Source organism: Trichinella spiralis (assembly GCF_000181795.1).
Source record: "Trichinella spiralis strain ISS 195 chromosome Unknown Scfld5, whole genome shotgun sequence".
Lineage (NCBI taxonomy): Eukaryota > Metazoa > Nematoda > Enoplea > Trichinellida > Trichinellidae > Trichinella > Trichinella spiralis.
Window position 1 is genome coordinate 1,965,669 of NW_003526944.1, and position 26,544 is coordinate 1,992,212.

The following is a 26,544-nucleotide window of genomic DNA, read 5'->3' on the forward strand; positions in this document are numbered from 1 at the left end:
AACTGTAAAAGAAAGAAAGAAGAAGCAAGCGAATAAACCAAAGTGTAGGAAAAATGTTTCTACTGTTTTATTTATTATTTCAATTGAAGAAGAAATAAAGAAGTTTGAGATTTAACAATAATAATAATAATGAAAAGTTGTGTTAAATTGAGAAATTTCAACCAATCAATTCGTTAAAAAACAACCCTAGTTAAGGATGGACAATTTCTCCTCACTCGAGAGAGCAAATCGTCACGAAGATACATGTGATCTTTTCTCTGGGGCACGCAACCCACAACGATCAACGATTTCAACGTATTCGACTTCAGATACCCCCAAATGAACCAGCTATTTGAGGTATACGAGACATCGAGTTCGAGGAGATTTTCAAATTTATGACAATTTTCGATCACTTCCATGGCCAAATCGGAATTTCGTTCGGTACCGACTTTTTTCAACTTTGGCAATCGAATCATTGTCATCACAGGAGATTCCAATTCGTGTGGACAATTGTCAAAAATCGACAATTCTTCCAAAGTCGACGATAAATTTTCAACAATCTCTTCCAACACAGAATCAGTGACCAAACTACCAGAAATGGACAAAACAGTAATGGACGACAAAAAATCAAAATGCAAAGCGAACGATAGCTCCAACCGCCTTCCTGACACCCTGAAATCGCTGCTGTCGATTCGAAGCCGCCGAATCGCGTCCATTTTGCACCACATCATTCCACAGATAAAATAGCCGGTGAATTTCAAAGCTAGTGATTTCAAATTTTTACAATAATTCAAAATTTCCATAATATGATCAATGTGAACGCTGCAGCCGGAAATGTCCAACGAACGCAAAGTTGGCGGCAATTGGTGAACATTTCCCAATCGAATTTGACGATTGTCGCGCAAATTCAACGTTTCCAAACGATTCCAACTACGCAAAACAGTGAACAATATCGAATCGTCGAGCGGTCCTCGGCCGCGAACAATCGCCTTCACCATGGAGAGATGCTTCAACGACGGCGTCAATTGGGCCAACTGTTCAAGCCACTGCATGCTAACCACTTCACCATTCAAGCATAAACTTTCCAAATTGTGGCATTTTTCCAAAATTGCATATTGAAAATTAATTTTCGACGACGCGCATCCCACGGAACCGAAATTCGACAAATCCAAATGTTTCAACATCGGGCCGACACGTTCGATGACCTTCTTCAATAGAAAATCGTACTTGTAACTGAAAAACTTCGACACTCTCGAATCGTCTTTCAAATTCAAGTCCATCAATTTCAACGACCGCATCTGTCGCCAAAACATGCCAGTTATTCCAGACAAACGTACGCAAGTATTTTCCAAACGAAGCACACTCCTCGCACTGAGGTATGAACAAATTAACAATAGCACATCGTCGGGAAGATCCAACAAATTTCTAGGAGAATATCTCTGACTGCAAGCTGAAATGGAAATTTTATTTTTTTTTTGAAAAAAATTACTCATTCTTCGGGGACAAATATAGGAACAAATGAAAAAAAAAAGAAAAAAGAGATAGAATTGGCAAATTTCAAACAAATCCAACGCTGCTGCTCGAAAACGACGTGCCGTTGATGTTGTTGTTCGGATGACGTCACTGAGCAACGAGCGCAAGATAATAGAATATGCAATATAGAAATGAACAACTCACGACACAATGGAACAGAATTTGCAGAATAGTAGAAAAAATAATTTTCAAAAATTTAAATTAATACGAAAAAACATATACAAACTTGGATATTTCACTTCGGTGTGGACGTTAGGCAATTTCGAATCCATCGCGTGCAAATTTCAAACAAGAACAGCAATATTCGACAATATTCTTCGACTGCTACTACTACTACTACGATTCTTACTGTGATGGTAAATTTTCGATTGGATCAAAATGACCATCAGGTAATTGGTTGACGTGAAAAAATGGTTTTATACATCGACGACAGGTAAAGTTGAAAATTGGCGAAAAAATTTCAGAAGTAACAAAAAAAATTATACTAATAATTCTGCTGTTCTTGTGACGACGCTCAATTTGGCATTTTCGTTTCCGACGGATCATAAAAACTGGTTTTCTACTTTTTCCACCAAATCTGTCTTTCGAGTAGTTAATGATGTGATAACCAGGTGAAAATAGAGGAGGATAGTCGACCCCTACCTAACGTGACCTATTTTTATTGTAAAATGTTAAACTAAAATTCAAATTGACTTACGACTGTAGAATCAAAATCGTTCATTAAGCCTTATTGAACTAGTGGGATTTTGTGAAAATTTAAAATATTTTATACACATTTGAAACAAAAATTGTGCAAACATTCAAACCTGAGTATCGGATACGACAGAACAAAAATGTTGTGACGTAACATCGGCTAGCAATAGTTCAATTGTTATTCCGCTTTATCATTGCCGTTTGTTTCACTTCAGCATTTTAATTGTTGTTCTTCGTTCTATCTGAATCAAATTTTGCTATCAAAACAAAAAATCCTATCAACAATAAATTCATTCAAAACATCCACATTGAACAATGAAAATTTTTAATTCTTAAATAATTGAATGTAATCTTAAATATTTTCTTATTCGAGCAATTTCTTCCTCTCTATAATGCTTAAAGTGGTGCACTGGACAAAAAAAATGTCGCTCTTTTCTTAATCTTACTGTAGCGCATTTTCTAACCGTTATAACGACAAACTGTCGAGAAATGAACTAGAGTAAATTACAAATTTTAATCAAACCAAATCTACTACCAAATCCACCAGAAGCAATGGAAAAAGCATGCATGGATTGCTTCATCACGTGGGCCGATCTTCTTCAATTCGCTGAAAAAAACAGAACCGTTACAATCAACATAACATGTATGAGAAGAAAGAAAAAATATTTTACCTCTACTCTTCCGCCCGAAATGCCCGATGGAACGTTGACAATGTTCTGCAAGAATGGTTCCACAGCGTCGTCATCGTAAACAATAAATGGTGTTCCTTCTCCGACAACAGCCAATGATGTATTCTGAAACAGAAACGAAAAATATGCTGCATTTAATCCAACACAAAAACAGCTCAAAACTTACTTTTTTAGACAAGCTGAGTTCATTTGGAAGTGTTTCGCGAAGTGCAATCAAAGCGTGCTCGATCAAACTGTTCAAATTCGCTAAAATAAACATTATTTCGACGTAAAATAATAAAAATTCACATAATTCCATTTTTCAAAAAAAAACTAATTAACATAAACTGATTGAAATAAAAATCTCACTGTTTGTAATTTCGGAAAGATGTTTCTCCAAGTATGTACGTGCACTTTGAGATCGAGCTCCCATTGCCATCGCTTTACAATCGTACACATTAGCGCTTGGACAGCTTTGATAAATGTGCGGTCCGAAATTCTAAATGAAATATTCTTTTCACAGTCTCAACAAATGTAATAATAATCAACTGCCCTATTACATCATAACCGACAATGAGCAAGCCTACTCCGAATGGACGTCGGCCATAGCGTTGCGTGTTCACTTGCATTTCTGTACAAATAGAAACACTTTTATCAATAGTTTCGACAAAATTGATGACAAAAAAATAAACAAATAAATTACTCAGCTCCAATCGGTGGGTTATCTCTGACAGTGGAATTGGCTGTCCATAAGTCCAACGCCAATTCAGACATTCGCTGTGTAAAAATCGCCTAAAACACAAATAATCTCAAACACACATGCAAATTAATCTACAGAATAAAACAAACGCTAAAAGTCGCCCATCAGAAAGTAAACCAGAAATTGAAATTCCAAGATGCTCGTCTAAGCTGTATATTTTCTTCTGATAGCCAGAAAGTTCGTTTGGACTTCTCTAAACAGTGAAGAAAAATGACTGATGAATGAATATCAGAAACAATTGAACTTTCAAATGTAATCAAGTTTGAACATTAAAAAAATGTAAATGTACGCACAACATGTAAAAGTAAAGATTAAATGATCATTTACTTTCAATGCTGTAATAACGACATGTGTTTTATTTTTCACCGAAACCGTCGCCGATCCTTCGTTGACAGCTTTAACAGCATATTCGATTTGATGAATACGACCCTGAAATAAAAAGTATGAAATAAGCAATTTACAAGTATCGTTGTTCAATCGATGGAAACAGCTTTAGAATGGATCTTTGATATGTAAAAACAGCAATCAAACTTCAAAGTTAATCATCGAATTCACACATACAAAAAGAATAAATCTAACACTGAAAGTATAACATTTCAAAATCAGATTTGAGCAAGTAAGTGAAAATAGATTTCAGTAATATTTACTGAACAAAAACAACCCCAAAACAAAAGTACATACTGAGTTATGAAAAAGTCAGTGCAAATTACAAATTGATCATTGTTCATCAATTCATACTCACCTGAGGACTCCATATAGTGACATCGCCGTCGTATTGATTTCGAAACTGAAAAAATAAAATAATAACAGTTTAAAACGATGCACTTGCAAAAAAAAGCAATATTTCTCATTTCATTACCATGTTCGCAAAGGGAAATTCCTAGCCAAAACAGTATCAGTATTATACAGTAATGACAGAACCTGATTTTCAACAATTGCACGGTAATATAAAATGTTTGTTTAAAAGTTATAAATTTTTTTAAAGTTATATTTAAGCGAATTTATTCATTTGAAAAAAAAACTACAATAAATTCAGATACAATAACATGAATGTACTACAATTTCGTTCAGTTGACATTTAGCCCATCTCGAATTTTATCGATCAAATTTATGCAAAATATTGCGAAATTTTTCCATTCGTTCAACAGCAGTTTCAATTAAATTTTATTAATTGGAAAAGAACAATTTCGTTCTTATTATTTAACGTTGAATTCATCGAAAATAGATTTCGCAGGAAGTGGTCGTCCAATGATCGTATGAGTACGAATCTGTTGTGGCTGAGGATGCAGTCGAACGAGAACGCTACGACTTGCGGTAATGGTGCGCATGCCGAGGGGCAAATTGTCGAATTCATCGGTAACTAGTACAATTTGCAAAGAAATTTCGGCCGGTTCGGTCCAGGATCGATCGTTCACCGCCACTTTGGTTCGCAAATGGTGCAACAGGGGTCGAAAGCTGTGAAAGCTTCGCAGCGGAGGAGTTCTGATGTCCACTTTGGTCGGATACGTGATTTGGATTCGAACCAATTTCAAATCGTCCTGTTCGAAACCGTGCAAATCGGCCACAACGTACATATCCGTGTAAAAGCCGGCTTGAAAAGTGATCACAGTTTGTGAAAATGAAACGGGCTTTATTATCACGGCGTATTTTTGCATCACTTCCTCAACTGGAACGGTCAGGCAGGGCAGTTGCTCTTTCACCAATTGCAAAACATCGGCTGTGGGGCTAGTCAACAACGGCACCCCGTGCCAATCGTACTGTACCATTTTTTCGAAAATCGCGTACATCGGCGCGTCGTATATCCTGCGTGTAAATTTTTTACATGATGATTAAATTTCCAAAAAGAAAAGAAAGAAAAAACCCATACTTCAATGCACCCGAAATTAAGTCCGCTGCACAAAGTTGGTCAGGTTTAACGACGTCATCGGAATTAGGAAACAAACCGGCGTTGAATTGCATATTAGCTGCCCAAAGGAATGCGACTTGGATTTCAATATTCAAAATTGTATCGCGCCAAGTTTCATCTTCGAATTTCCACAGAAGCTTCAGTTCGAAAATGTTGAGAAACATTTTCTTCATCTTTTCGACAAACTGATGTTCAGAAAGTAAAATGACCGTTCCACTTTCCGTTTCGAGAATCAGCGAATAGAATTCGTCGACCAAATCGACAAATCGCTTCAAAGCATCAGCTTTGCTTTTCTGTTCGGTTTCGATAAATTCCAAGCGTTGCAAATCTTTTCGGAGAATTTGGAAAATTTCCCTACTCTGCGACAGCGAGGGGTTGTTGTTGCTGTATTCCAACAAATTTCTGCACGATGTGAAAAATTCATCGAACGTGTCAATTTCTTCTTCAAAGTGGAACATCTTCAACCTGGGCTTCACTTCCGGCTGCAAAATAATTAAATAAATAAATGATAATTTTCAAATCATTTTCAACTCTTACTCGAATCAAAGGTACGAGTTTTGGTTTCGAAGCTCTCAAATATTCATACTGTTGCCAAATGTGATGGGGAAACAACGACTGGACAGTTGGAAATTTACTAGCCGCATTCAACACCATAATCAATTTGGCCGTATCTGTTTTATATAATGTTATATAGATGGAATATGAAAAAAAATAAATAATTACAGAAAAATCATACAAAAATTGTTGCTCAACACCGATTCAGGGTATAGAAAGATCGGATGCAAGCCCAACATCTCGGACGTCAACGGCGCCACCAAACCGGCAAGTCTTTGACCCAACTTTTGCATACAATAGCATATCGATTCGCCGTCTTCGGCGTACGTGTTAAAGTTCTTTTCCAACGCGACGATAGCTTTTTTGACGCCAAAACACGTCTCCAAACGGCAAGTTGCCAAAACTTCCCTGGCGGCTTCACGAGCATCCGGTGACGCATCCACCAGACCCTGGCAGATAAAATTCAGCTGCTCGTCGCTGATAGTTATGTAAGGGCACAACGTTGCCAAGCTTTTCATCGCATTCAGACGAACCTCCTCGATTTCGTCGTTGAACATATCTACCAAAGGGTCGACACATTTCTGTGCAAATTCTGTGTTTTTCAAAGCCAAATCTGCCATGGATTTCACACTTGCTGCTCGAACCGCTGTAAATAGAAGAGCAAAACTGTTTTAAATAATTAAATAAATATATATATATATGTTAACAAATATTCTCCCAACAGAATGAATATGAACTTGCCTTTGGTCTCATCTTCCAAACCTGCCACGAAAGCACCACAAGCTTCGCTCATCATCAAAGGTATGTAATTCGCATTGTACCTGTCCGTACTGGATGTGACAATTTGATTACTGCCAGTCAACAATTCCACTTTTTCCTTGCGCATTATCTGGGAAAGAGAAAAAAAATTGAATTTGAACTGAAAAAAAAAATTTCTTTTTAATGCTTACTCGCATGCTGTCGAGAAGTTTTTTGCTCAAAGTTTGCTCCAAGAAATTGTTTCCCACTTTGTTAAATTTACCCTGAAAATTAAAACCAAATTTAGCACATCAAAATTCATATCACTTATGAAACTTACCAACAGCTTGGCCGCCTCAAGTCGAACAGACGCGTGACCAGCCTGCATGGCGTAGCAAACGCGAGAAAAAGCATCATTCATCATTGAAATTTGTACTTGATCATCCTCTATCGATACCATTCTGAAATGAGAAGAGAAATCTGAACGACCAAATCAATAAATGATGAAATGCATGAAAATCCATACTCATCTGAATACATGCTTCCGAAAATATGCAAAAGGTGTAACGCATGTCTTTGCACTTTATCTTCTTCATCTTGAGACAGTTTAATGGCATCGTCATAACGTTCCAAATCCAAGCGCACACCACATTGATAAAGTGTTATCTGAAATTACAACTGAAACTAAAACGCACCAAAAAACCATCATTTCACATAATTCATGACAAAACTGAGTTGAACAAAACTCAAAATGAAAGAAATTTTTTCTCAACAACTCACCAAACCATCGACGCACGCTTCTCGAACATTCGCACTGACGTCGTCGGTATGCTTCCACAACAACTTTACCAAATGATCTTGCAAATCATCTTCCTCTGTTTTCATCAAATCATCCAATGAACTAGGTTTATCCCGATTGATGACAATAGTCACTAATGTCTGCAAACAGGCAGCACGAACTGGTGACAAACCAGAACTGCCAAGTAGCTGAAACAATCAACAGAATATATATGTATATGTAAATTTTTCAAAATTGAATAACTTCCAAACCTCCAACAACAACGTCACTGTTTCATCGCTGGTGGTAGATCGACCAGCGTTGAAAGAGACCAATATACAAAATATTTGTACAAAAATTGCCTCGCATTCGCCGTACTGCTTGAGTTGAATGTACATCATTAAACTTTGCACGGCCTGATCAACTGCTCGCGTTGAAAAGGTACAATTTTCCACCAACTGTTGAATAAATCCACACATCGACGGGTCGGTGACTCTATTCAACGTTTCTATACAGCAGATCAACAGTTCATCCGCGTCTTCTTCGACAAAATTGTCATCAATTCGTTTCAATGCCTAAAATTGATAATACAAAACTATAATTGGAACATTCCATTTTGTACAACATTATAGGAAAATAAGTTGACCTTACAAAAACTATTAAAAATAAAATAATATTATTTTTAAAACATGTTTCCTTTTTCTAAATACCTGTTCAGCGATATCAATTTCTCCATTCCTTATGCCATAAAGCAGATCTTTGAAAGCGGTATGAAAAGTTAAGCCAGATTCTGGTCCCAGGTGAGAACTGACCTAAATGTATCAATTTAGTTGATTATTATTTATTACAAAAATCACAATAATTGTATGCATAAAGAATAAAATACAAATATATAAATTTAAAAGAAACATTATGTTTTGTAAAAAATAATAAAAACTCACTGCTGAAGTATCAAAATATCTGAAAATATCATCAAAATCTGTTGCTCTTTTTCGAGTTCTCAATGAACTGACCGTCGGAGTATCGTACGGTTCCTTAAATTCCAAAAAAAAACAAAATATTAAACTTTAACAACCAATAAATAGCATACCTCCAATTTTGCATAGCCGAAAAGAAAACGAATATATTCACTACGCTTCAACAAGTGTATTGACTTTTTTTCCGTTTTCAAACTAGCCTAAAATAAATATTTGCAAAATCATATGAAAGAAAAAAGAAATCAGCTTACCGTTGTTTGTTCGCTTGTTGTCGAGCTCATTTCACGATTATTATTTCTGAATAAAGCGAATGGAATTCGATATAAATTACAAGTAAGAATAGCATTTCATAATAAAATCTCAGTATAATGAAAAATATCAACAAATATTAACAATAAAAAAACAATGGGTAAAATCCGATTTCAATGATTTACTAATAGTTAAAAATCAAAGCTTTGCTAACTGAATCAGTGGCAATGGTATTTACGCAAGAATCAATCATCACTGTGGAATTTGGAAATCGTCGTATTCCAGTGGTGGGTCTACGAAATGTAAGAAGGAGCTTCACAAAAATAACGTTGAATTTCATTGCGCATGCACATCGCATAATTGACGTATTGCTCGTGCAATTTTTCCGTAAGCTCCTCTTCAAATTTGGCAACTAACAGGCGTCGATGCTCGGCAAGTAACTTCTTGAAAACAAATATAATCTGCCGCAATGAAAAATGCTGCTGATTGTTGATAATGCCACCGTCCACCAGATAAGATTTTGAAGTTGGAAATTTTTCAGCGTCCACTTTGTTGTCCACAACGTTTTTCATCTCGTCACGAAGAATATCCTCCAGCTGAGATGTGGGTGAACGTGGTGAATCACGTATTATCATTTCTGCAATGCATTCAAATTTCAACAAACAAATATTGTTCTACTTGTCACAGAATCTCAATACCGCTTGTTTACATACTACTTATTCCTGTTCCACTATGCTCAAAACAATTACTTGAAAACTTTATACGTTAAAAATTAAAATTAGAATGCTTTCATTAGTCAATAAAAGTAATTAAGAAAAACAACGGATTAAACTAAACGTAAACGGATCGATTTAAGAAATTTTTATCATAACCAAATTAACTATTCATTGTAATTTTATTATATTTAACTTTTTAACAAAACTACTAACGTGGAGATGGACTTCTCTTCACACGCTTCGCAGCGCATTCTGGACTCATGAAATGTTCGAAATCCAAGGGCCGTTTTAAAGTAGCTCCGCAAGCCATCTCTAATACGAAGCTATAGGATTCCTATAAATAAACTTTCAATTAATAAATATGAACTAAAACAAAAACCAAATTAAACATAATATTCATTGAAAAATATCAATAAGGCGACAGTTAAATAAAATCGACGACACATCAAAAGAATCATAAAGGAAATACTAATAAAAATAATTAGGAAAATATCAATATTCTTCTCCAAACACTTGTTGAACACTTGGCTTAAAAAGTAAGTGTATAGTTATTTTCACGTAAAGCATCCTCATAACTTGTGAAAAAAAACAAGGAAGTAGAAACAGCAGTAATAGACGATGCTATTGATTAGACTCATTCTAAAATTTCAGTACACAAACAAAACTCACAACAATAAACATATTCGTGAATAAAATGTAAAAGAAAAACTATATAGCTACCTATATAATGCTATCTGCTGTTACCCCACGAGAAAAACCGGAACATATGATATATATTAAAAATAGCAAATGCACAGTATACTCTAATACTGTAATTTTCAAATTTTACGATAATTAGGATAATATTTTTAATTTGATTTTTAGCACAAAATTCATTAAAAAAATAATTTATCGTTTAGAGATTATTTATATTTTCAGAAATTTAATTCATCGTCAAATATTTTAACATATGGATATGTCGTTTATTGATTTATATACGAAAATAAAGTTTTGGTCAGATTAATGAAACTTTTATCACAGTTAAACTTCTATTTACAAACTTTTTCAATTTCATATAAATGTTTTTGAGCAATAAATCTGTTTCAAATTGATAAAAGAATTTTTAAAATAAAAATGTAGGTTACATTTTTCAATTGTATGCTTCATTTACAGTACTAACAATGACATGTAATATTTGTATTGATCAGTTTACTTAAATAAAGCAAATATTCAACTATTGTGTGAGTGAATATGTATATGCATGAAGGTTAAACTTAATTTACAATAAACTGTAAAGTGGGGCTACCTGTAAAAGCGTATTTTGTCGATTGTATTTTTTTCGTTGTGTTGATTTATTTTCTTAAGAAATGAGTCATTTAAAATTGATCAATTCCGTACATATTTTTCTTTGATTGGCCAAATTTTTGTAAAATATCAATTATGACATTGCATGCAGTTATTTTCTAGTCGACATAATTCAATGCTTGGTGGAAGTTGAAAAAATCCATCAGTTCAATTTGCTTTAATGAAACGGCAGTTTGATTTTGAAATATTGCAGCGTGTTGCGCGTGACAAATTTATCCACCTGTTGGAATGTATTCACAATGATAAAATTTTGATCATTGATTCGAAATTGATGAAACCACTGGATCGTCTGTTGAATATTAACTTGCTTCGGCAGCACGGGGTTGTGAAAATATTCCGATTCGAAGAATTCGACTGTTCATTGATGTTCAACGCAGACATGCAGCATGTGTTTCTCATTCGACCGAATTTAGCTTATGCGAAAAAAATTGTCCATATGTTTAATGGTAATTATGAAAATGGTCGTCTGATTTTTGTTCCTCGAAAATTAGCCTTGATTGATTATGTTTTGGAAGAGTTGGGCGTTTTTGGTTTGTTGCACTGCGACGAATTCGACTGGTCGTTTATCCCATTGGAAACAGATTTGATCAGTTTGGAACTTCCGGAATATTTTACCAGTACTTTTATTGCAAATACCAACTGCTGGTTTTACAGTCTAGCGCAAGCAATGTGGCATTTTCAATCGTTGTTCGGCCCTTTTCCTGCACAAATATTTTGCGCCGGACAATCGGCTACAGTTCTAGCCAATATGATCGAATCGATTAGCTTAGATCAAGGATATTCCAAGTTGAAAGATCCATGCTGTTCGCATGTGATATTAATTGACCGTGATGTAGATCCAGCTACAATGTTTCTGTCATCTTTAACTTACGAATCACTTCTGGAAGAGAAATTTACTATTCAATCCGGCTTTATGGAAATTCCAGAAGAAATTTCTTCAAAAGGTGCAGTAACGAAGGTTCTTTTAACTGGAGCTAATTCTATTTATGCATCTATCAGAGATCAACATTTCGCTCATGTGTTTTCGGTTTTGAAAAAAGAAACGGAACGTTTGCAAGGAAATTTTGCCAAGAAAAATCAGTGCAATTTGACACAGCTCAAAGAATTTATTCGCGATGAATTGAAAGATTTAAGACTTCAGCATCGCACTCTGACTCTTCATATTGGACTTTCTGAGGTTTGTTATTATTCTATTTGATAGTATTGACGTTTGGTTAATTAATTAATTTTATATTTATTGATTGTTCATGTGTCATTTGAATTTAAATTTTACTTTTGAAAAGCATTTCAATTGTGTTTCATTTCAAGGCTATTGTGGCAGAGAAAAATCAGCAAGATTTCGAAAAACTGTTGGAAATAGAACAATGCATTTTATCTTGCATCGATTTAAACCGGTGCGTGGAATTTCTACGTGACTACATGGCCCAACGACTTTCCGCTGTCAATGCGTTCAGTTTATTATGCTTGTTAAGTTTGGTGCAGAATGGCTTGCCGGCTAAAGATTATTCGATTCTTAGGCGGGAATTTTTGCAAGCTTACGGCTTTCAACATTTGAGCACGTTTTTCATTTTGCACAAAATGCGTCTGTGTTTTCGCAAAGAATCTTTCCTTCCAACTTCACTTTTATCCTTTGCTCATTCGGATAATGATGAAGCAACTTTCCAAAGTGTGACGAAAAAGTTCAACTTGATTCGTATGGAAAAAATGGACCTTGCCAAGCCCGGTTGTGCTTCGTATGTTTTCAACGGTGCGTACATTCCTTTAGCATGCCGGCTGGTTGATCAAATCGCCCATCACGGTGCTTGCAGGGAATTTCAACGCTTGGTACAAGTGAAAGAGCGCCGTTTTGTCGCTTCATCTCAGAAAGAGAATGAAAAAAAGCGAAAAACGATTCTTGTGGTTTTTCTCGGTGGAGTAACGCGTGCCGAAATTGCTGGCTTGCGTCTCATTGGGAAGCTCAGAAATTGTGATGTCTGCATTGCAACTACCCACATTCTTTCTAAGAAAAGTCTTTTGAAAGCAATAAACGAATTTTAAATTTCACCGTATTTCTAAACTAAAATTGGAATTTAAAACAGCTATAAAATTTGTGAATTTAAGCTAAAAGAAACACTGTGCTGGAATGCTGGAATATTTTCCAAATGATTTATTGCGTAATTCAACGTCTAGTATGATACTGTAAAACAAAAGTTGTTAAGGTATGTTGAGAAATATTGTAATTAATTTTTCAGTATTTTAGTAGCATTTATATACAGTTTTCGAAGCTCGTTCTCCAGCCCTCCGATAGCTCAGTTGGAAGAGCGGTGGACTGTAGCCGAGTCAACAGAAATCCATAGGTCGCTGGTTCAAATCCGGCTCGGAGGAAGGTTTTTACTATCGGTTTCCAGGTATTTATTATATTACTTCAACTGAAACAAAACTTATTTTAAATAAATAAGCATATTTTATTTTACTATTATTTAACTTGTACATTTGGTACTTTTATTTAACTTGTACATTTGGGTATTTCTTGTTACACAAAGTATTTTTTTATAATAACTTTTTTTGAAGATGAGAAATTCTTTTAAACTACTGACTGTTATTTGCATGGTTAAACACAAGTCCTGTAATGCAATCGAACTTTTTTAAATTAACAATGCATCCAGTTTTCATTTCACTACAGTAATTTAAAAACGTGATAACTATTAAAAAAAGCAAATTCAGGTATTAAATTTTGTATTGTCAATGAACTCGCCATTTAAATCAAAACAACTTGTTTACCGATATTGTTTTACGTTTTAGAAACGATGAAAAGTATTAAGATTTATTTAATTTTTGTATTTGTAGCAATAATCTTACTGTTTTTTTGTTCAAAACTGATGATTTTCTTTTCACACTGATTTATACTAAATTCCATTTCAAAGCAAGTTATACAATGAAACTGAACAGTGATGATTATTTTCTGAAAATAATCCAATGCAGTTATATTTTCTTAGTGGTAAACTGGAGATTGTTACAATTTCATACTTTGAAGTCAACTTCAAGGTCATCTTGTTTTGATAATCTTATCAAATTGTTTCAAATTTGTTTTTCTTTTTCGCCACACTTATCTCTGCAACTCGCCCACAGTTTTATTAAAGTACTGTATGTTTTATTATTCGTTAAATTTTGAATGAAATAAAATTTCACTTGTTGATTTATTTTCCGGCAAAAAGTATACAAACGAACGATACAACACAACGCATACGTAAATTGACTATAAAAGTGTTGGAAATGAAGTTGATATTCAAAAAATTTCAGGCTCACTTTGCGGTGGCATCGTTGTGAGCGCATTCAATGTGAAATTTCAAATGCGAAATCTGTGAAAATGCCTTCTGACAAAAGTTACAACTGTGCAATTTCAACTGCTTCACGCTGCCGTGAGTTCTCCGTGCGTGACTGTCGTGTGCAGCATGCGATGCAAACGCTTTTCCACAGAAGCGACACTGAAAAAACAACATGTTTCAGGTAAGTTATCATTTTCACTTTTATCATCTTGTTTAAAAATTATTATTCTTTATTTTTCCTATATTCACTATCGTATTATACTTTCTGAGATGGAAATTTGTGTTAAAGTTAAATTATATATAAACATGGTATTGAATTAATAAAATTAATAATGTTCGTTAGCTTACTTTAAACGGTTTTTCTCCACTGTGTTGTCGTGTGTGAGTTCGTAAAATACTGGAAGCGGTGAAAGATTTTGTACAATAGCCGCATTTGTACGGTCGTTCACCAGAATGCACGCGCAGATGCTATTTTAAAAAAATTACGCATACAAATTTAGTTGAGTTTTCTTAATTATCAGTATACGGTATCGGTGAAAAATGAATTTCAACAAAATTGAAGTTTCATTTCAAGTTTGTCTAATTCACAATGGCATGCATGAGAATATTACATATTTTTTGTTTAAAGTTTTACAATTGTATCAATTTTGAACGTCACTCACTTTGTTCAAACTTGAAGATTGGGAAAATCTTTTGCCGCAAACGTTGCAAACGTGCGGTCGATATTTTTCATGAACATGCAGAATGTGGATTCGAAGACGATCGCGTTTTTCAAAAGATCTAGGTAAGAGATGAAAATCTTTGTTTTCTTATTATTAATTTCGATAAAATTGTCCAAAATGTTTACCGAGTGCAAAGATGGCAAGGATACTTTCTGTCACCCATGTCCACACAGCGTGTGTATTTCAAATGTTTATCCCTGTAATATTGATACGTGAACACTTTGCCGCATCGGTCGCACTGGTATCCGTCGGTTTTCTCTGCGATCAAAATTTTAATATCAAGCAATTTTTTTTTTGTTTTCTATAATTTGAACCAATTTCAAATTACCACTTTCCAGTGTTGTTTCACTTTCTTCAACGTTCGCTTGTTCGAGATTTGAATTTTTTTCCGGCATTCTTTCTTTAATTGTTTTCTGTTTGTCGGTAATAATCGGCTGCAAAATTTCTCCTCCATCTATTGCTACGAGTGTTTCATTTTCGTGCACAGTTTTCACAGTTTCCAAGTAGATGCTTTTCACGGCTCGAACCAATTTTACATTGTGCAACTCGTTTTGTTCAACAATAGGAATCCATCGATGAAATGAACAATTCTGTAAATTTGCATATGCGTGATGGGTGTTTTCAGCTGGTGACAACAAAAAAAACTTTACTTTCGTGGAAGCTTCAATGCTTCCTTGGAAGCGAGTTCCAGCTTTGATTTCTTTGCCAGGCTTGCAGACGAAGCCACAGTAGAAGTCATCTTTCACGGTCAAAGTGATAAGTTCTAATTCTGAAATTTATGAAATTTATTCTTCACTCGCCATATAGATCATAATTTTATCCAATTAATACGCTCAAAATTATATCGATTGCTTTGATTTTCCACTTTTGTTATCGTTCAAAAAGTAGCCTGATATATTATTGTTTTCTTGTGTGAATTATTTTGTTTTTACATGTGTGTGAAAATTAACTTTTCCACTGTCCAGTAGCCGAACGTTTGAACGTTCACTTTTGGTTTTGGTTTTGGTAATGCTTACATCTGCTTGAATTAAGTGAATTAGGGGGGGGGGGATGGGGGAGAGATAAGCGCTGGCTGGTCATTGTTACACCAGCGTTCAAAGTGGACGCTTGTCGTTTCTCGGGATTGATTTTTGTAAAACGATTCCAATGCGACGGTTCCTATATCCCTCAGCAAGATGGAAAAATTTGAATATTATCAACCTGAGAGGCCACGCTGACGTGAACGCGCATGTTCGTCCCGCCCTGTTGAGGTTCAGTTTTACAGACGAGACTGGAGTTGTTGTGTAAAAGCATGTGTGCTTGGTCCTGTATCAGTCAGTGCTTGTGGTGGAAATATGTCGCCTGGCTACGGATCAAATGGTCACTTTGGGTTGTTTGTTTAATATTCTGCTGTCAGAAATTACGACTGTGGCAAGCATTGACGTCTGAAACGTTGACATGACCAATGCTGATTTAGCATCAATTAAGCAGATTGGTCGGCAAAGGATTTTTGATTAAATCATCCTCCGTCTTGGCCTGCTTTGCTATAACTTGATTAGCTTCTTGGTCTTTGTTCTACTGTCTCCGCCCAAAGCGGCCGGGGTAAATTTGCATACTGTTTACACGACTCGCTTCATTTCTCCAAGGATCGGATTCGACCGGCTTAGGCTCTTCACAGGCCGTGGTGGAAAGTGCAAAAAAGCAAAATTTTGTTTCACTCGAAAGCAGAAACTAGTTGTTGTTTTGTTGTTTGAATTTTCCAATTAATAATAATAATAACAATAATAATAATAATAATAAGTATTCCTCTCTCGCAAATGTGAGAACAATCAATCTTACCGTTTGGAATTTGTAAATCCGTTGCAGCTATCAATTGAGCGAATGAATCTGAAAAAAAATTATTTTAAATTGGGAAAAAGAAATTCATTGTAATTTTTTTTCTGTTTTATTTTATTCAAATTAAAGTTAGAAACTGAATGCGTGATTTTTATTGTATTCATTTCACTAATGGTATTGAGTGAGGTTCATTCAGAATTTGAGTGCTTTAATAAGGCTATCGGTCGGCCCAGCTGGTCGCTTGATGACTGCAATAAAGTTGGTTTGTTTCCTCATTGAAAATCGCTCTGCTCGTGGTTCATGCTGAAGGAGGTGCACAAGTGCTTCACTCGACCCTTATGCTTTGTTGTAATTAAAGTAACCTCGATCTCATCTATATTATTGCACTATACGTATATATATATATATAGCGTTTGCAATAATCTCTCTTATCCACTTGTAACCGCTTCTCGAATGCATATTATTCCGTGCATTAATGCGGTGAAAATTTACAAAATGCATTATTGCATTTTTCAATTTTTAATTAATAACATCTCTATAAATTCAATTTCACGAAAATTCTTTTTTCATATTTTTTCTTTTTAAAATTTGTTAATTGTTTCTCATTGGAAATATTATTCTTAAAACTATTTCAATTTCATAATGGAAAAAGTTACTTAATTTTAACACTTGTATGCAAATTTCTGACTTATTGTTCATTTATAGCGGTTAAATTGTGCATATATATTTTTTGGTGTATGTTTTATTTTGTTGTTAAATTTGAATTTGCATTTAAAGAAACTCTACTTGCATAACAAAATCGAATTATGCGGGCGGGTATTTTTCATCTTTATTACATTGTTTAAAATTTGATTTCTATTTTACATAAAAAATTCTCGTGTTATATAAAAAAAGAAATGTACACTTTTCACTGACCTGTATCTATTTTTTCGAGTCTTAATGTTCTTTTGATTGGTAAAGTGGTGGAGTTGGTGTTGTTTGAATTTTTTCCTGCGATGATTGTCAAGTCGGCATGTAGATTTTTGTCAAGCTGATTGTGTCCGATTGGTGAAAGTTCTAGAATGAAAGTTGGCAAAGAAAAGGATGCAAGTTAAGAATCAGTTTTATTCAATGGTTACTTTTATGAATAGGCTGATTGTTAATTTTTGAACTTTGCATACGCTCCCAGAGCAAATTGTCTACAGTAAACGAGGTGGATCTTGGCGAAGGAGTGTAACTGTCAGAGGTAGTGGTTGTCAGAAATGGCGGATGCTCATGTTGTACAGTACAGAATAGTTGGTCAATGTCCATGTGAAAGAAAAATGGTGGATTCCATTTGTTGTTGTTGTTGCTGCTGCTACTTTGGAGAAATTCATCATTCTTAAATCTTCTCCATCGCTGATATTCATATAACGGTGCGGGTGGGTTCACTTGATTGAGGTTGTTCCAAAATTGAGCTGGAAAAAATGGCCAAGCGTTGTCTAGATAGAGATAAAAGAAAAATTAAACTAAATAAATTTTTTTTGGTTTCTTCAAAAAATTTTCCCTACAATTTTGGAACATTGTTCCAGTCGTTGCAGTGGTCTGGACGCACTTGCCTGGTCAGTGGATGACCAAGCGACGTGCATGCAAGTCACTGAGTTTGTCACGTGATGCCAGCCGTTGGCCAATTAACGTTCAGCAATACTGTAATGCTTTCTCAGGAACCAATTTCTCATGGGAACTGGACAACGCACGGGATGGTCAATTTGTTTATTAGCCCCCCGAATGCGCATTTGGCTGTTCTTAATTCAATTCTTTGTGCTTGCTTTTGCAATTACAATTATGCAACTTGCCAGGTGGTCAATTTTTTTTGCCCATTCACATTTATAAAGGTCACCTTTGTTAAGATGGAATGGTTTTAGTGATTTGCTTAATTTGTCTTTTACAATTTTATTTCTCTTGCTTTTATCTAGATTTTTCTTAAACCCCCTTCCACTATTTCTGATGTTATTTAATTCAAAAAATAATTAGCATATCCACATTTGTGCAACTGTTTATTTGCTCTGTGATCAGAAAAGAGGAAAAAATATATTACTGTGAAAGCATCTATTTGTGAAGCATTTTGAGAACAATAATTGTAATAGCTGAAATTGTACATATATATTTTTTGGAATTTTATTATTACAATCCACCATACAATTGTTATAAGTGGGCGACAGATGTAAAAGTAAAATGATGGTAGAAATCATGCAACGTAGTAACTGAACGGACGAATGAAATTGGTAAAGCACAAGTTGGTTATATTGAAAGAAAGTCCTTTTGCTGAATTTGCATTTTCATGTTTATTATTCACTTGAGATGGCGTTGCGCACAATTTCTCTATTGTTCATTGCAATCACAATTGCATGTTTGGTTCGAAGTTGAGACGATGTGGTGGTATTGGGCTTGATATTTATTTGGAAATGGTGTAAAAATTGAAATTGCTCCTCCTCCACAAACGCTCTTTCGATTAAAAGCAATTGTTCCCATTGTTCTGCAGCATTGGAATCGGTGATGACGTTCTGAAATGGCGACCAACAGTTTGCCAACATCCAGTGTCGGCGATCACAAGTCCATGTATAAATTTGCAATGTGTATGTACGTGTGTGTGTGTGTGTATTTGCCCAGTTGAGTGTTGTTACGTGCCGAACAATAGCCGACCGCAACGTGCACAATGGAATTTTTCCAGTAAACACTTGAATCCGACGGTTGGCGTTGTTGTTGATCACGTTGTGTTGTGTTGGGGTGGGGCATTTTCCACTTGTACGACAACGGCTGAGACTTGTAGTACTTTTCTCACACTGACAAACAACCTTAAAATTTAACTGACATTCTAACCATATATAAACTTGAATAGTGAAGTTTCTTTTTTTTTTAATTTTATCAAGCAGACATAAAGAAATAAGTTCATTCATTTGTAATTTCTATAACATATTGTACTGAGGCACTGTTTGTTTGTTTGTTTGTTTGTTTATTAGCGTTGTAATTTCTTTTTTCTTTGCAGTCATTCACGAGCATTGTTCATTTACTTTTGCACCACTGAGTTGGATTAATTATGAGTTGAAAAGTTGTGTTCAATAATTTTTATTCGTACAATTTTTTCTTATTTTTAAATAATTCTGATCAGTCAGTAAATCATCATCCGTTTCATTTAGTAGTAACTAAAGTTGAAATTTGTTGTACAGCTAAGATGAAGGAGGAAAAAACTTCTCGCTTTGAATGCAAGAACAGTGGAAAACGATGATGATCATCTTGGACATGGAAAATTAATTATACTACAATAAATAGGTTAAATAATTTGTGGATCAGAAAATTAGCATAAAGAAGGCTTGAGAAATGAGAAATTGTCGCGTCAGTGGTTGTTGAAGTTTTCGACTGAAATCAATAGCTTTCTTGTTTGAGTGGGAGAGAATTTGGGTTTAAAATTGACTTTCATTGGGACCAACTCGACCCAGCTTGACGTCGGTTGGCAGCTCGGGGACGTGGCTAATTTGAGAAAAAGAAGCAATCGGGGCCGTGGACGAAGTTCTGGTAGTGACGGTGCTTGTGTAGACGGATTTTTTGTAATATTTTTTCGTCGTATGCCGGGAGACAGTGCCCGGCTGGGCCGGCTCTTCGAACACTTTCTCCTCTTGTTCCGTGTGGACGCTGAACTGTTTGCCCGGATCGGCGGTGGTGTAAATTTCCTTACTGTAGGCCACCTTCTGACCGTCACGGTCGAGGAAGGTACCCGAACTGGTGGACTGTGTTTTGCCGGCCGAGCCTGCCGGCGGATCCGACGCCCAGGGGGGCGTCGGCTGTTCAGACCGCCAATGGGACGAACGGGCTTCACCGTGCACCGGGTCCGCATTGGGCTCTTGTTCACGTTGTCGGTCGACTTCGTGCTGCCAGAGACGGTGGGTTTTTTCGGCCCTCTGCTGCCAGCTCGGCTGCGTGTAAACGGTCTGCTGGACCTTGTTCACGTACGGATCCATCGTGTCGCCTCGCCTCTGCCAACTGTGCTGCTTCTCTTCGGCTCGACGTGCCCAACTCGGCGGCTGGTCGGCCGTCTTCGGCAGGCTGCGTCGCTGCTGATCCGGATCCAAGGCGGTCATCTGCTGTTCCCAACGCGAGTGCTTGTGCTCGGCGGTTCGTTGCCAGTGGGGCGTCGGCTGGGATACGATCCACGGACGTTCCGCTTCGCCGCTCACAAGCGACGAGATGTTGACCGCTTTGCGCGCGGTCGCCTCGACCGGACCGTGCATCACGGCCGGCGAGTTGGCGGTTCTCAAATTGGCGACGTTGTACCGCTGCCCAGGGCGCCACTGCGACCCGTTCCACTCAGTTTGGTCAATGTTCGGTGCTGTGTAGACTTTCAGCCAGCTGGTCGAACTGTTCCTGCTTTCAACTCGGCCTGAAGGCTGTGGCGCTTTCCGCCCCAATGCTGAGCCGGGTCGCTTCCACTCCCCCGTCGTCTGTGTCCAGTGGGGCGTCGGTCTGCCGGTGCTTTCCGCAGCTTTGGTCGCAGGGTGCGGCTTGTCGCCGACAGTCGGTTGGAACCTACTGCCGTGCTGCAGGGCCGGACTTGGCGGAGGTGGGCTTCGTTCGGTGATCTGTTCCCATCTGGCGTGCTTTTCCTCGGCGGTTTTTGTCCAAAGTGGCCTCTGGGCTTGGAAAACTTTTCCTCTTTCCAATTCGGCGAACTTGTCGACCACCGCTGCTGCATTGCCAGTCGTCGGTAGTTGATCCCGGCTGTCGTCTTCTCTGGATGTCACTTTCCAGTTGTAGTCGGTTTTGTGCGGTGTCGACGGCCGGTGATACTTTTCCGTCAGACGGTTCACGGCCGGTTCGACTGTTGTTGGAACAGTATCTGGCTGTTTCGAATACCTGGCGAATGGAGTCGCGTTCAACGGGCGCTGCTGATAGCTAGGAGCTTGCTTTTCGTGAACTCGTATCGACGAGCTACCTTCAAAATAGGATAAAACTCGCTGATCCGGTTGTTTATAAAGTGGTGTTCTAGTTGTAGGGTACTTTGCAATTCGGCTGTATTGGCGGTTTCATTGGTGACACCGGTCAAGTATTGCAGTCGTCGAAAACTCGGTGACTGCAGCTTGGGATCGACGAACCCTTGATAATGGGGATATTCATCCTTGGGGGTTGGTTCCTCGTAGCGTGCGCTGTGTTTCGGCGCCAATGGCTCATCGCCGTGCAGTAGGCGATAAGTTTCAGATCGCAATCCGGCGCTAGGTCTGCAATAGGAATTGAAAATCGAATTTGAACAATTTCACTGTCCTCATTGATCAATCAAAAAATGAATTGAACAAAATCCTCAATGCTCATTGCTTCTACGTACGTAGGGGAACGCTTTATGTTCGGCGACAATGCGGCCAGAGACTGTTGAAACGCTTCTTCGACATTCTCCTTCGAATACAGCGCTATTGGGCTGTTGAACTGCTGATGCGTCAGCGGCATTTGCTCATTGAAAAATTCAGTTCAATTAGAAAAACAACTCACCCATTTACAACCCTCACAACTATAAAAATAAGAAAAACATCCATTGCATTGATGAATTGATTAATTAATTTTGTGGCAACATAATTTCTCTTCCACTTCATTTTTTTCGTTCTATTGAAAATGATTAATTGAATATCCGCATTCGTCATCAGTGTAATTTTTATTTTATTTTTGTTTTTTTTTCAAACTTCAAACAATTTCCAGGCAAATTTATTATCTTCTTTTTTTTTAATGTTATTATTGACTCTTTGTAACAACACGGAGACGAAACAGATGCTTGTTCAATTGTTTCTTGGTTTATGAAATTTTTAGAAAATATATTATCATTTGATTAATTTGAAAAATTGCTCACAGCTGAAAATGCAACATCAAACTGTTGTTGTTCTTTTGAAAATTTTCAATTCAAATAACCATTTTTAATGAATTGTTGTCGTTTTTAAGTTTATTATTTATTTGTGTTCTTTAGTCAACTATTAGCAATGATAACTTGATCACTTTTCATATGATGCTGAAACTATTAATTTATTTGTTGTTTTCTGATCGCTGTATTCAAGCTTGTTAGCTATTATTATTCGTTGCTTCAACCAAACAAATAATAATATATTATATAACGTATATAATGAGAAATTTTTAATTTGTTTGACATTAATGCACAGCTCTATATAGCATTTTGATGAATAAGTGCAATTGTCAGGAAATTAGATTTTATGAAAAATACTTTAATAATTGTATCTTCATGAAAGTTTATAGGTAACGTAGGAAGGAAATTTTAAAAATAAATGTAAAATTCTGTTTTTGAAAAATATTTAATTTTCAGATACTTTTGATAAATCTAACGATAATTTTTAATGTTTACAATATTTGAGAGAAAATGAAATTAGAAAAAAAACAGAACGAAACTATTTTTAGAGAATATGAAAAATGTGAATATGAATGGTTAGAATGTTTTATCGAAAATTCAGAAAATTCTGTTTTGTAATGATGTCATTTTTGCATAACGTTTTTTGTTACAAGTAAATAATATGAAATTGTTATTGAACAGTATTTTTAACATTTTCATTTTAACAGATGAACATTGAAAATAGCGAATATTAACAACATACGTTAAACAAAGTGAACGTGATTTCATTTTAATATATATGTATGTATTGTGATGAGTGTTGTTTAGTGAACGAGCAGAAATTATTCATTCTTATTATTTATTTGTATATCGAGTGAAGGGAATATATTATCATCATCTTTACCTGGGCAAGATGGACTTTTTTTCTCTGCTTTTAGTGGTATAGTTGAAAATTTTACAAGCCGGTCGATTTTGTGTCTGAAATGCAGCAATGGAAAATACTTTCGATACGAGCGCAACGAGAGTAAAAAGAAGAGGATAGCAGCTGTGGAAGAAGCAGAGAAAAGCTTACGTCGACGCGACGACCACGAAACTAGCATCCAACAGCCTGCCTATGCGCAATTTTATAATAAAAACGTAACGCGGCTGCGCCCAACTGCATCATTAGCTAACTCGCCGCAAGCGACGCGTTTGGCGTATTTTCATCGAATCACAACGGAAGGTAAGAATAAGAGTGAGCATTCAATTCATTCATATATTGCTCATCAACTATTTTTCAACCTAACATCTCACTCCTTAATATTCCACACACACACGCACATTTATATTTATAATTATATACATATATATTTACATACATACACTGAATGATATATGTACTCACATACTTCTTCATTTATATATGTAAATTTATATAGGTCTATAGATGATTATGTTGCATTCATTCAAAGTTGCATATAATAGTACATTAGTTGATGCAATTTGTTCTCGTTTGTCATTGATATATAGATGCGATGGGGTCAGTTTTTTTTTCACGCTGTGCCAGTTGCGTAGAAATGCTTCACATTGTTTATTTTTATTAGTTGAATAATATATTTTAATTGCAACGTTATATTGATATTATTTTATGTCATTTTTTAATTATTCAATTTCTGAATAATTTTAATATCAATAACATCTTAATTTTTTGAAATTGTTCCCAACATTGCATTGCGCATTGTTCAACTGATGTTTCAACGTATCATTTTATCAGTAATAAAAATATTTTCCTCTATTTAAACTTAACGATAGAATGAGTTTCATTAATATGTTACTTTATTATTTTCACCCGTATATTTTTTCTGCGAGCTGAACAACGAACAGTTCGCAATTCTTTCCTCGACATTTGTATTTTAAGGTAGTCATATTGTTTAATATTATTATTAATTTATTTTTATCAATGTTCAATTGCTAAATAGCGAATTATCAATCTATCTATTCATCTGTGTATGTTCTTGTGTTCTGTGTGTTAAAGCAATTCTTAGCTAATTCAATTGAAACGATCCAAATTTGAATACTAATCCCCAAATCAACTCGGTATTTTATAGGCTTGAATAATATTTAACACTATTCAATATTTATTTATTCATGTCCAATAATTTTTGGTATTAATTTTTAAGTTATAATTTTCTTGACTGCGTTTGTTTCTTTTGCGTACAGCTAACTGTGAATTTCTGGTTGTAAGAGATTAAAAAAAATTTTTTTATCATTTTGCTTTTATAGTTTTGGTTCAATAATATAAACTTTGTTTACATAGGCAGTATATTTCATTCGCATATATGTGCATTTTCAAGTAGTGCTCGTGTTTGCTATTCAAATTTTATGTTGACCTTTAAAATGAATTCGTTAGCAGGCTTATATATTTGTACATTTCTGTGACATCATACGTTTATAAATTATGTGCAATTCCATCACGACGATGCCAAAGGAAAAATTTCATCTCACAAAATTTCCATATTAGTGCGTTGACCCTTTTCCACCATTGCGAGTGCTATTCCATTTTCTCTTATTATTATCATTTCACTGCTTCATGCTGTGTGTGAACACCGCGTCCGCTATTTCATACAACTCGGTGTTTTTCCACTTCAATTGTATGTATTTCAGTGAATTTTATACAAATTTAACTCTTAATGATGGTGATGTGTGAAGTTGTGCATGGGTTGACTTGCATGCTGGATGGACGTTTTTTTCTTTACCTTATTCCTGCTTATAAGTAATTAATTGTTGTTCAATTTTTAGTTTTATGTTGATTTTATTCGCTTTTCCTGTATGCTGTGATTGTATAGTTTCATAGGTAGGTAATTTCAGTTATTTTAATAATTTATTTTAACTTAAATATTTTAGACGCGACGAATTACAAATTATCAATAAAACTTCATCTAATTCAACTTGGTAATTGCTGATTTATAAATTTTGATTTATGATTGATTTTTTTGATTTATTTATAAAATGCATTTATAAAATTTGCAAACTTTTTGCAGTATTATTTATTCCAAATTGTTCAGTGATATTGTACTTTGAAAATTTTACATACTGTATAAGACATTATTTTACATCCAATATTAGAATAATTAGAATAGTTAGAAGTTGGAATAATTTTTTAAACGTTTATTGAACTTCAGGTGAGCCCAATGTGGAGATCTGGCACCAGGTATTGTTGAAGTGTTCTGTCCAACTTTTTCTAACTTTCCTGTCTTTGACTTTATTGCAAATGGGCGCAACGCTGTTTTCTGCTGGTCGATTTTTCTGTGGTCTGATGATGACGTTAGCCATTAGCGTTTCCTATGAACATCGTTTTACAAGAGCAGACAAAATTTTTGATGGAATGTTCCCTTTTCGGTTCAGAGCATTTTTTGTTATATTTCATTTAGGATGTCATAGGATGGAGCATATTGAAGAACAGTACGATGGGCCGTCGATGATTCTTTTTGCTTGCTGGAGTACAGCCGTATGAGGTGGTCCAGATTGTCTGCACCAGACATTGTGTCATTAGAACAGCACAGAGCAATCTTCAGTTTGTTTTTCTCTTCTGGAGAGGCTATTTTGTCATGCGCATGGTGGATAACAGTGAGCGACACTTGTTTTTTCCTGGTACGTTACTGATCAGTGTAATTTTTTTGTCAAAACAGCAAATAGATTAGCCAGGCTGACATTCTGCTCTGATGGCCATTCTTGAATTGATGTTGCGTTTATTTTTTTGCAGTGTATCAACCGTAGTTGTATTTCATACCAGAAGTTTCTTCGCCATTTCCACACTGGTAATAAAATTAGCAGTGCTCATTTCAGCTATTGCCGCACCAGATAGAGACTTCCTTGCTATTTTTTAGATATATCCCAGCTATGTATGACAACTGTTCAGTTTTTAACACTGAATTATCCTTCAACTCCGTATATATATATATATATATATATATATATATATATATATATATAT

At 35.6% G+C, this 26,544-nt stretch overlaps 5 protein-coding genes and 1 non-coding gene across 6 annotated transcripts; 4 read left to right on the forward strand and 2 right to left on the reverse strand.

Moving 5' to 3' along the window:
- Window positions 1-173: 173 nt before the first annotated feature.
- On the reverse strand, window positions 174-9,862 carry Tsp_04102 (proteasome subunit alpha type-1). Its single transcript, XM_003374868.1, has 25 exons — window positions 9,766-9,862; window positions 9,254-9,473; window positions 8,839-8,884; window positions 8,701-8,787; window positions 8,552-8,644; window positions 8,321-8,422; window positions 7,883-8,185; window positions 7,613-7,819; window positions 7,359-7,498; window positions 7,173-7,293; window positions 7,045-7,116; window positions 6,857-7,013; window positions 6,276-6,740; window positions 6,077-6,210; window positions 5,501-6,021; window positions 4,839-5,436; window positions 4,376-4,420; window positions 3,961-4,062; window positions 3,693-3,826; window positions 3,434-3,650; window positions 3,243-3,372; window positions 3,061-3,140; window positions 2,877-2,999; window positions 1,862-2,154; window positions 174-1,422 (listed from the first exon to the last, which is right to left on the reverse strand). Exons 1-25 carry the CDS (start codon window positions 9,860-9,862, stop codon window positions 174-176), a joined length of 5,736 nt encoding a protein of 1,911 aa, XP_003374916.1.
- A 1,194-nt stretch (window positions 9,863-11,056) lies between these two features.
- Window positions 11,057-12,933, forward strand: Tsp_04103 (vacuolar protein sorting-associated protein 33B). The gene is made up of 2 exons (XM_003374869.1): window positions 11,057-12,073; window positions 12,205-12,933. The coding sequence occupies exons 1-2, from the start codon at window positions 11,057-11,059 to the stop codon at window positions 12,931-12,933; spliced, it is 1,746 nt and encodes a 581-aa protein (XP_003374917.1).
- Window positions 12,934-13,173: 240 nt separating this feature from the next.
- Tsp_04104 lies at window positions 13,174-13,260 on the forward strand. Its single transcript has one exon. It is a non-coding gene; the product is annotated as a tRNA-Tyr (tRNA).
- A 999-nt stretch (window positions 13,261-14,259) lies between these two features.
- On the reverse strand, window positions 14,260-22,380 carry Tsp_04105 (hypothetical protein). Its single transcript, XM_003374870.1, has 10 exons — window positions 22,232-22,380; window positions 21,749-21,966; window positions 20,185-21,683; window positions 19,381-19,551; window positions 18,795-18,843; window positions 17,899-18,198; window positions 17,654-17,794; window positions 16,742-16,789; window positions 15,252-15,692; window positions 14,260-14,360 (listed from the first exon to the last, which is right to left on the reverse strand). Exons 1-10 carry the CDS (start codon window positions 22,378-22,380, stop codon window positions 14,260-14,262), a joined length of 3,117 nt encoding a protein of 1,038 aa, XP_003374918.1.
- An 82-nt stretch (window positions 22,381-22,462) lies between these two features.
- On the forward strand, window positions 22,463-24,847 carry Tsp_04106 (hypothetical protein). The gene is made up of 3 exons (XM_003374871.1): window positions 22,463-22,526; window positions 23,452-23,793; window positions 24,834-24,847. The coding sequence occupies exons 1-3, from the start codon at window positions 22,463-22,465 to the stop codon at window positions 24,845-24,847; spliced, it is 420 nt and encodes a 139-aa protein (XP_003374919.1).
- Window positions 24,848-25,243: 396 nt separating this feature from the next.
- Window positions 25,244-26,064, forward strand: Tsp_04107 (hypothetical protein). Its single transcript, XM_003374872.1, has 4 exons — window positions 25,244-25,292; window positions 25,455-25,502; window positions 25,733-25,903; window positions 25,982-26,064. Exons 1-4 carry the CDS (start codon window positions 25,244-25,246, stop codon window positions 26,062-26,064), a joined length of 351 nt encoding a protein of 116 aa, XP_003374920.1.
- The last annotated feature ends 480 nt before the right edge of the window (window positions 26,065-26,544 follow it).

What these genes read in the sequence shown, in the direction of transcription:
- Tsp_04102 (XM_003374868.1), bottom strand. Translation starts at nt 9,862, where the DNA reads ATGGCTTGCGGAGCTACTTTAAAACGGCCCTTGGATTTCGAACATTTC. An exon ending in GAAGAGAAGTCCATCTCCAC is followed by an intron (nt 9,474 to 9,765) that starts GTTAGTAGTTTT and finishes AATGCATTGCAG; the next exon opens with AAATGATAATACGTGATTCA. An exon ending in AACTCAGCTTGTCTAAAAAA is followed by an intron (nt 3,000 to 3,060) that starts GTAAGTTTTGAG and finishes TTTCTGTTTCAG; the next exon opens with AATACATCATTGGCTGTTGT.
- Tsp_04103 (XM_003374869.1), top strand. Translation starts at nt 11,057, where the DNA reads ATGAAACGGCAGTTTGATTTTGAAATATTGCAGCGTGTTGCGCGTGAC. An exon ending in TTCATATTGGACTTTCTGAG is followed by an intron (nt 12,074 to 12,204) that starts GTTTGTTATTAT and finishes TTTCATTTCAAG; the next exon opens with GCTATTGTGGCAGAGAAAAA.
- Tsp_04105 (XM_003374870.1), bottom strand. Translation starts at nt 22,380, where the DNA reads ATGACGAATGCGGATATTCAATTAATCATTTTCAATAGAACGAAAAAA. An exon ending in CAATACAGCCGAATTGCAAA is followed by an intron (nt 21,684 to 21,748) that starts GTACCCTACAAC and finishes CCTATTTTGAAG; the next exon opens with GTAGCTCGTCGATACGAGTT. An exon ending in GGATTTACAAATTCCAAACG is followed by an intron (nt 15,693 to 16,741) that starts GTAAGATTGATT and finishes CATAAATTTCAG; the next exon opens with AATTAGAACTTATCACTTTG.
- Tsp_04106 (XM_003374871.1), top strand. Translation starts at nt 22,463, where the DNA reads ATGTTATTATTGACTCTTTGTAACAACACGGAGACGAAACAGATGCTT. An exon ending in GCTTGTTCAATTGTTTCTTG is followed by an intron (nt 22,527 to 23,451) that starts GTTTATGAAATT and finishes TATCGAGTGAAG; the next exon opens with GGAATATATTATCATCATCT.
- Tsp_04107 (XM_003374872.1), top strand. Translation starts at nt 25,244, where the DNA reads ATGGTGATGTGTGAAGTTGTGCATGGGTTGACTTGCATGCTGGATGGA. An exon ending in GACTTGCATGCTGGATGGAC is followed by an intron (nt 25,293 to 25,454) that starts GTTTTTTTCTTT and finishes TAAATATTTTAG; the next exon opens with ACGCGACGAATTACAAATTA. An exon ending in ACTTCATCTAATTCAACTTG is followed by an intron (nt 25,503 to 25,732) that starts GTAATTGCTGAT and finishes ATTGAACTTCAG; the next exon opens with GTGAGCCCAATGTGGAGATC.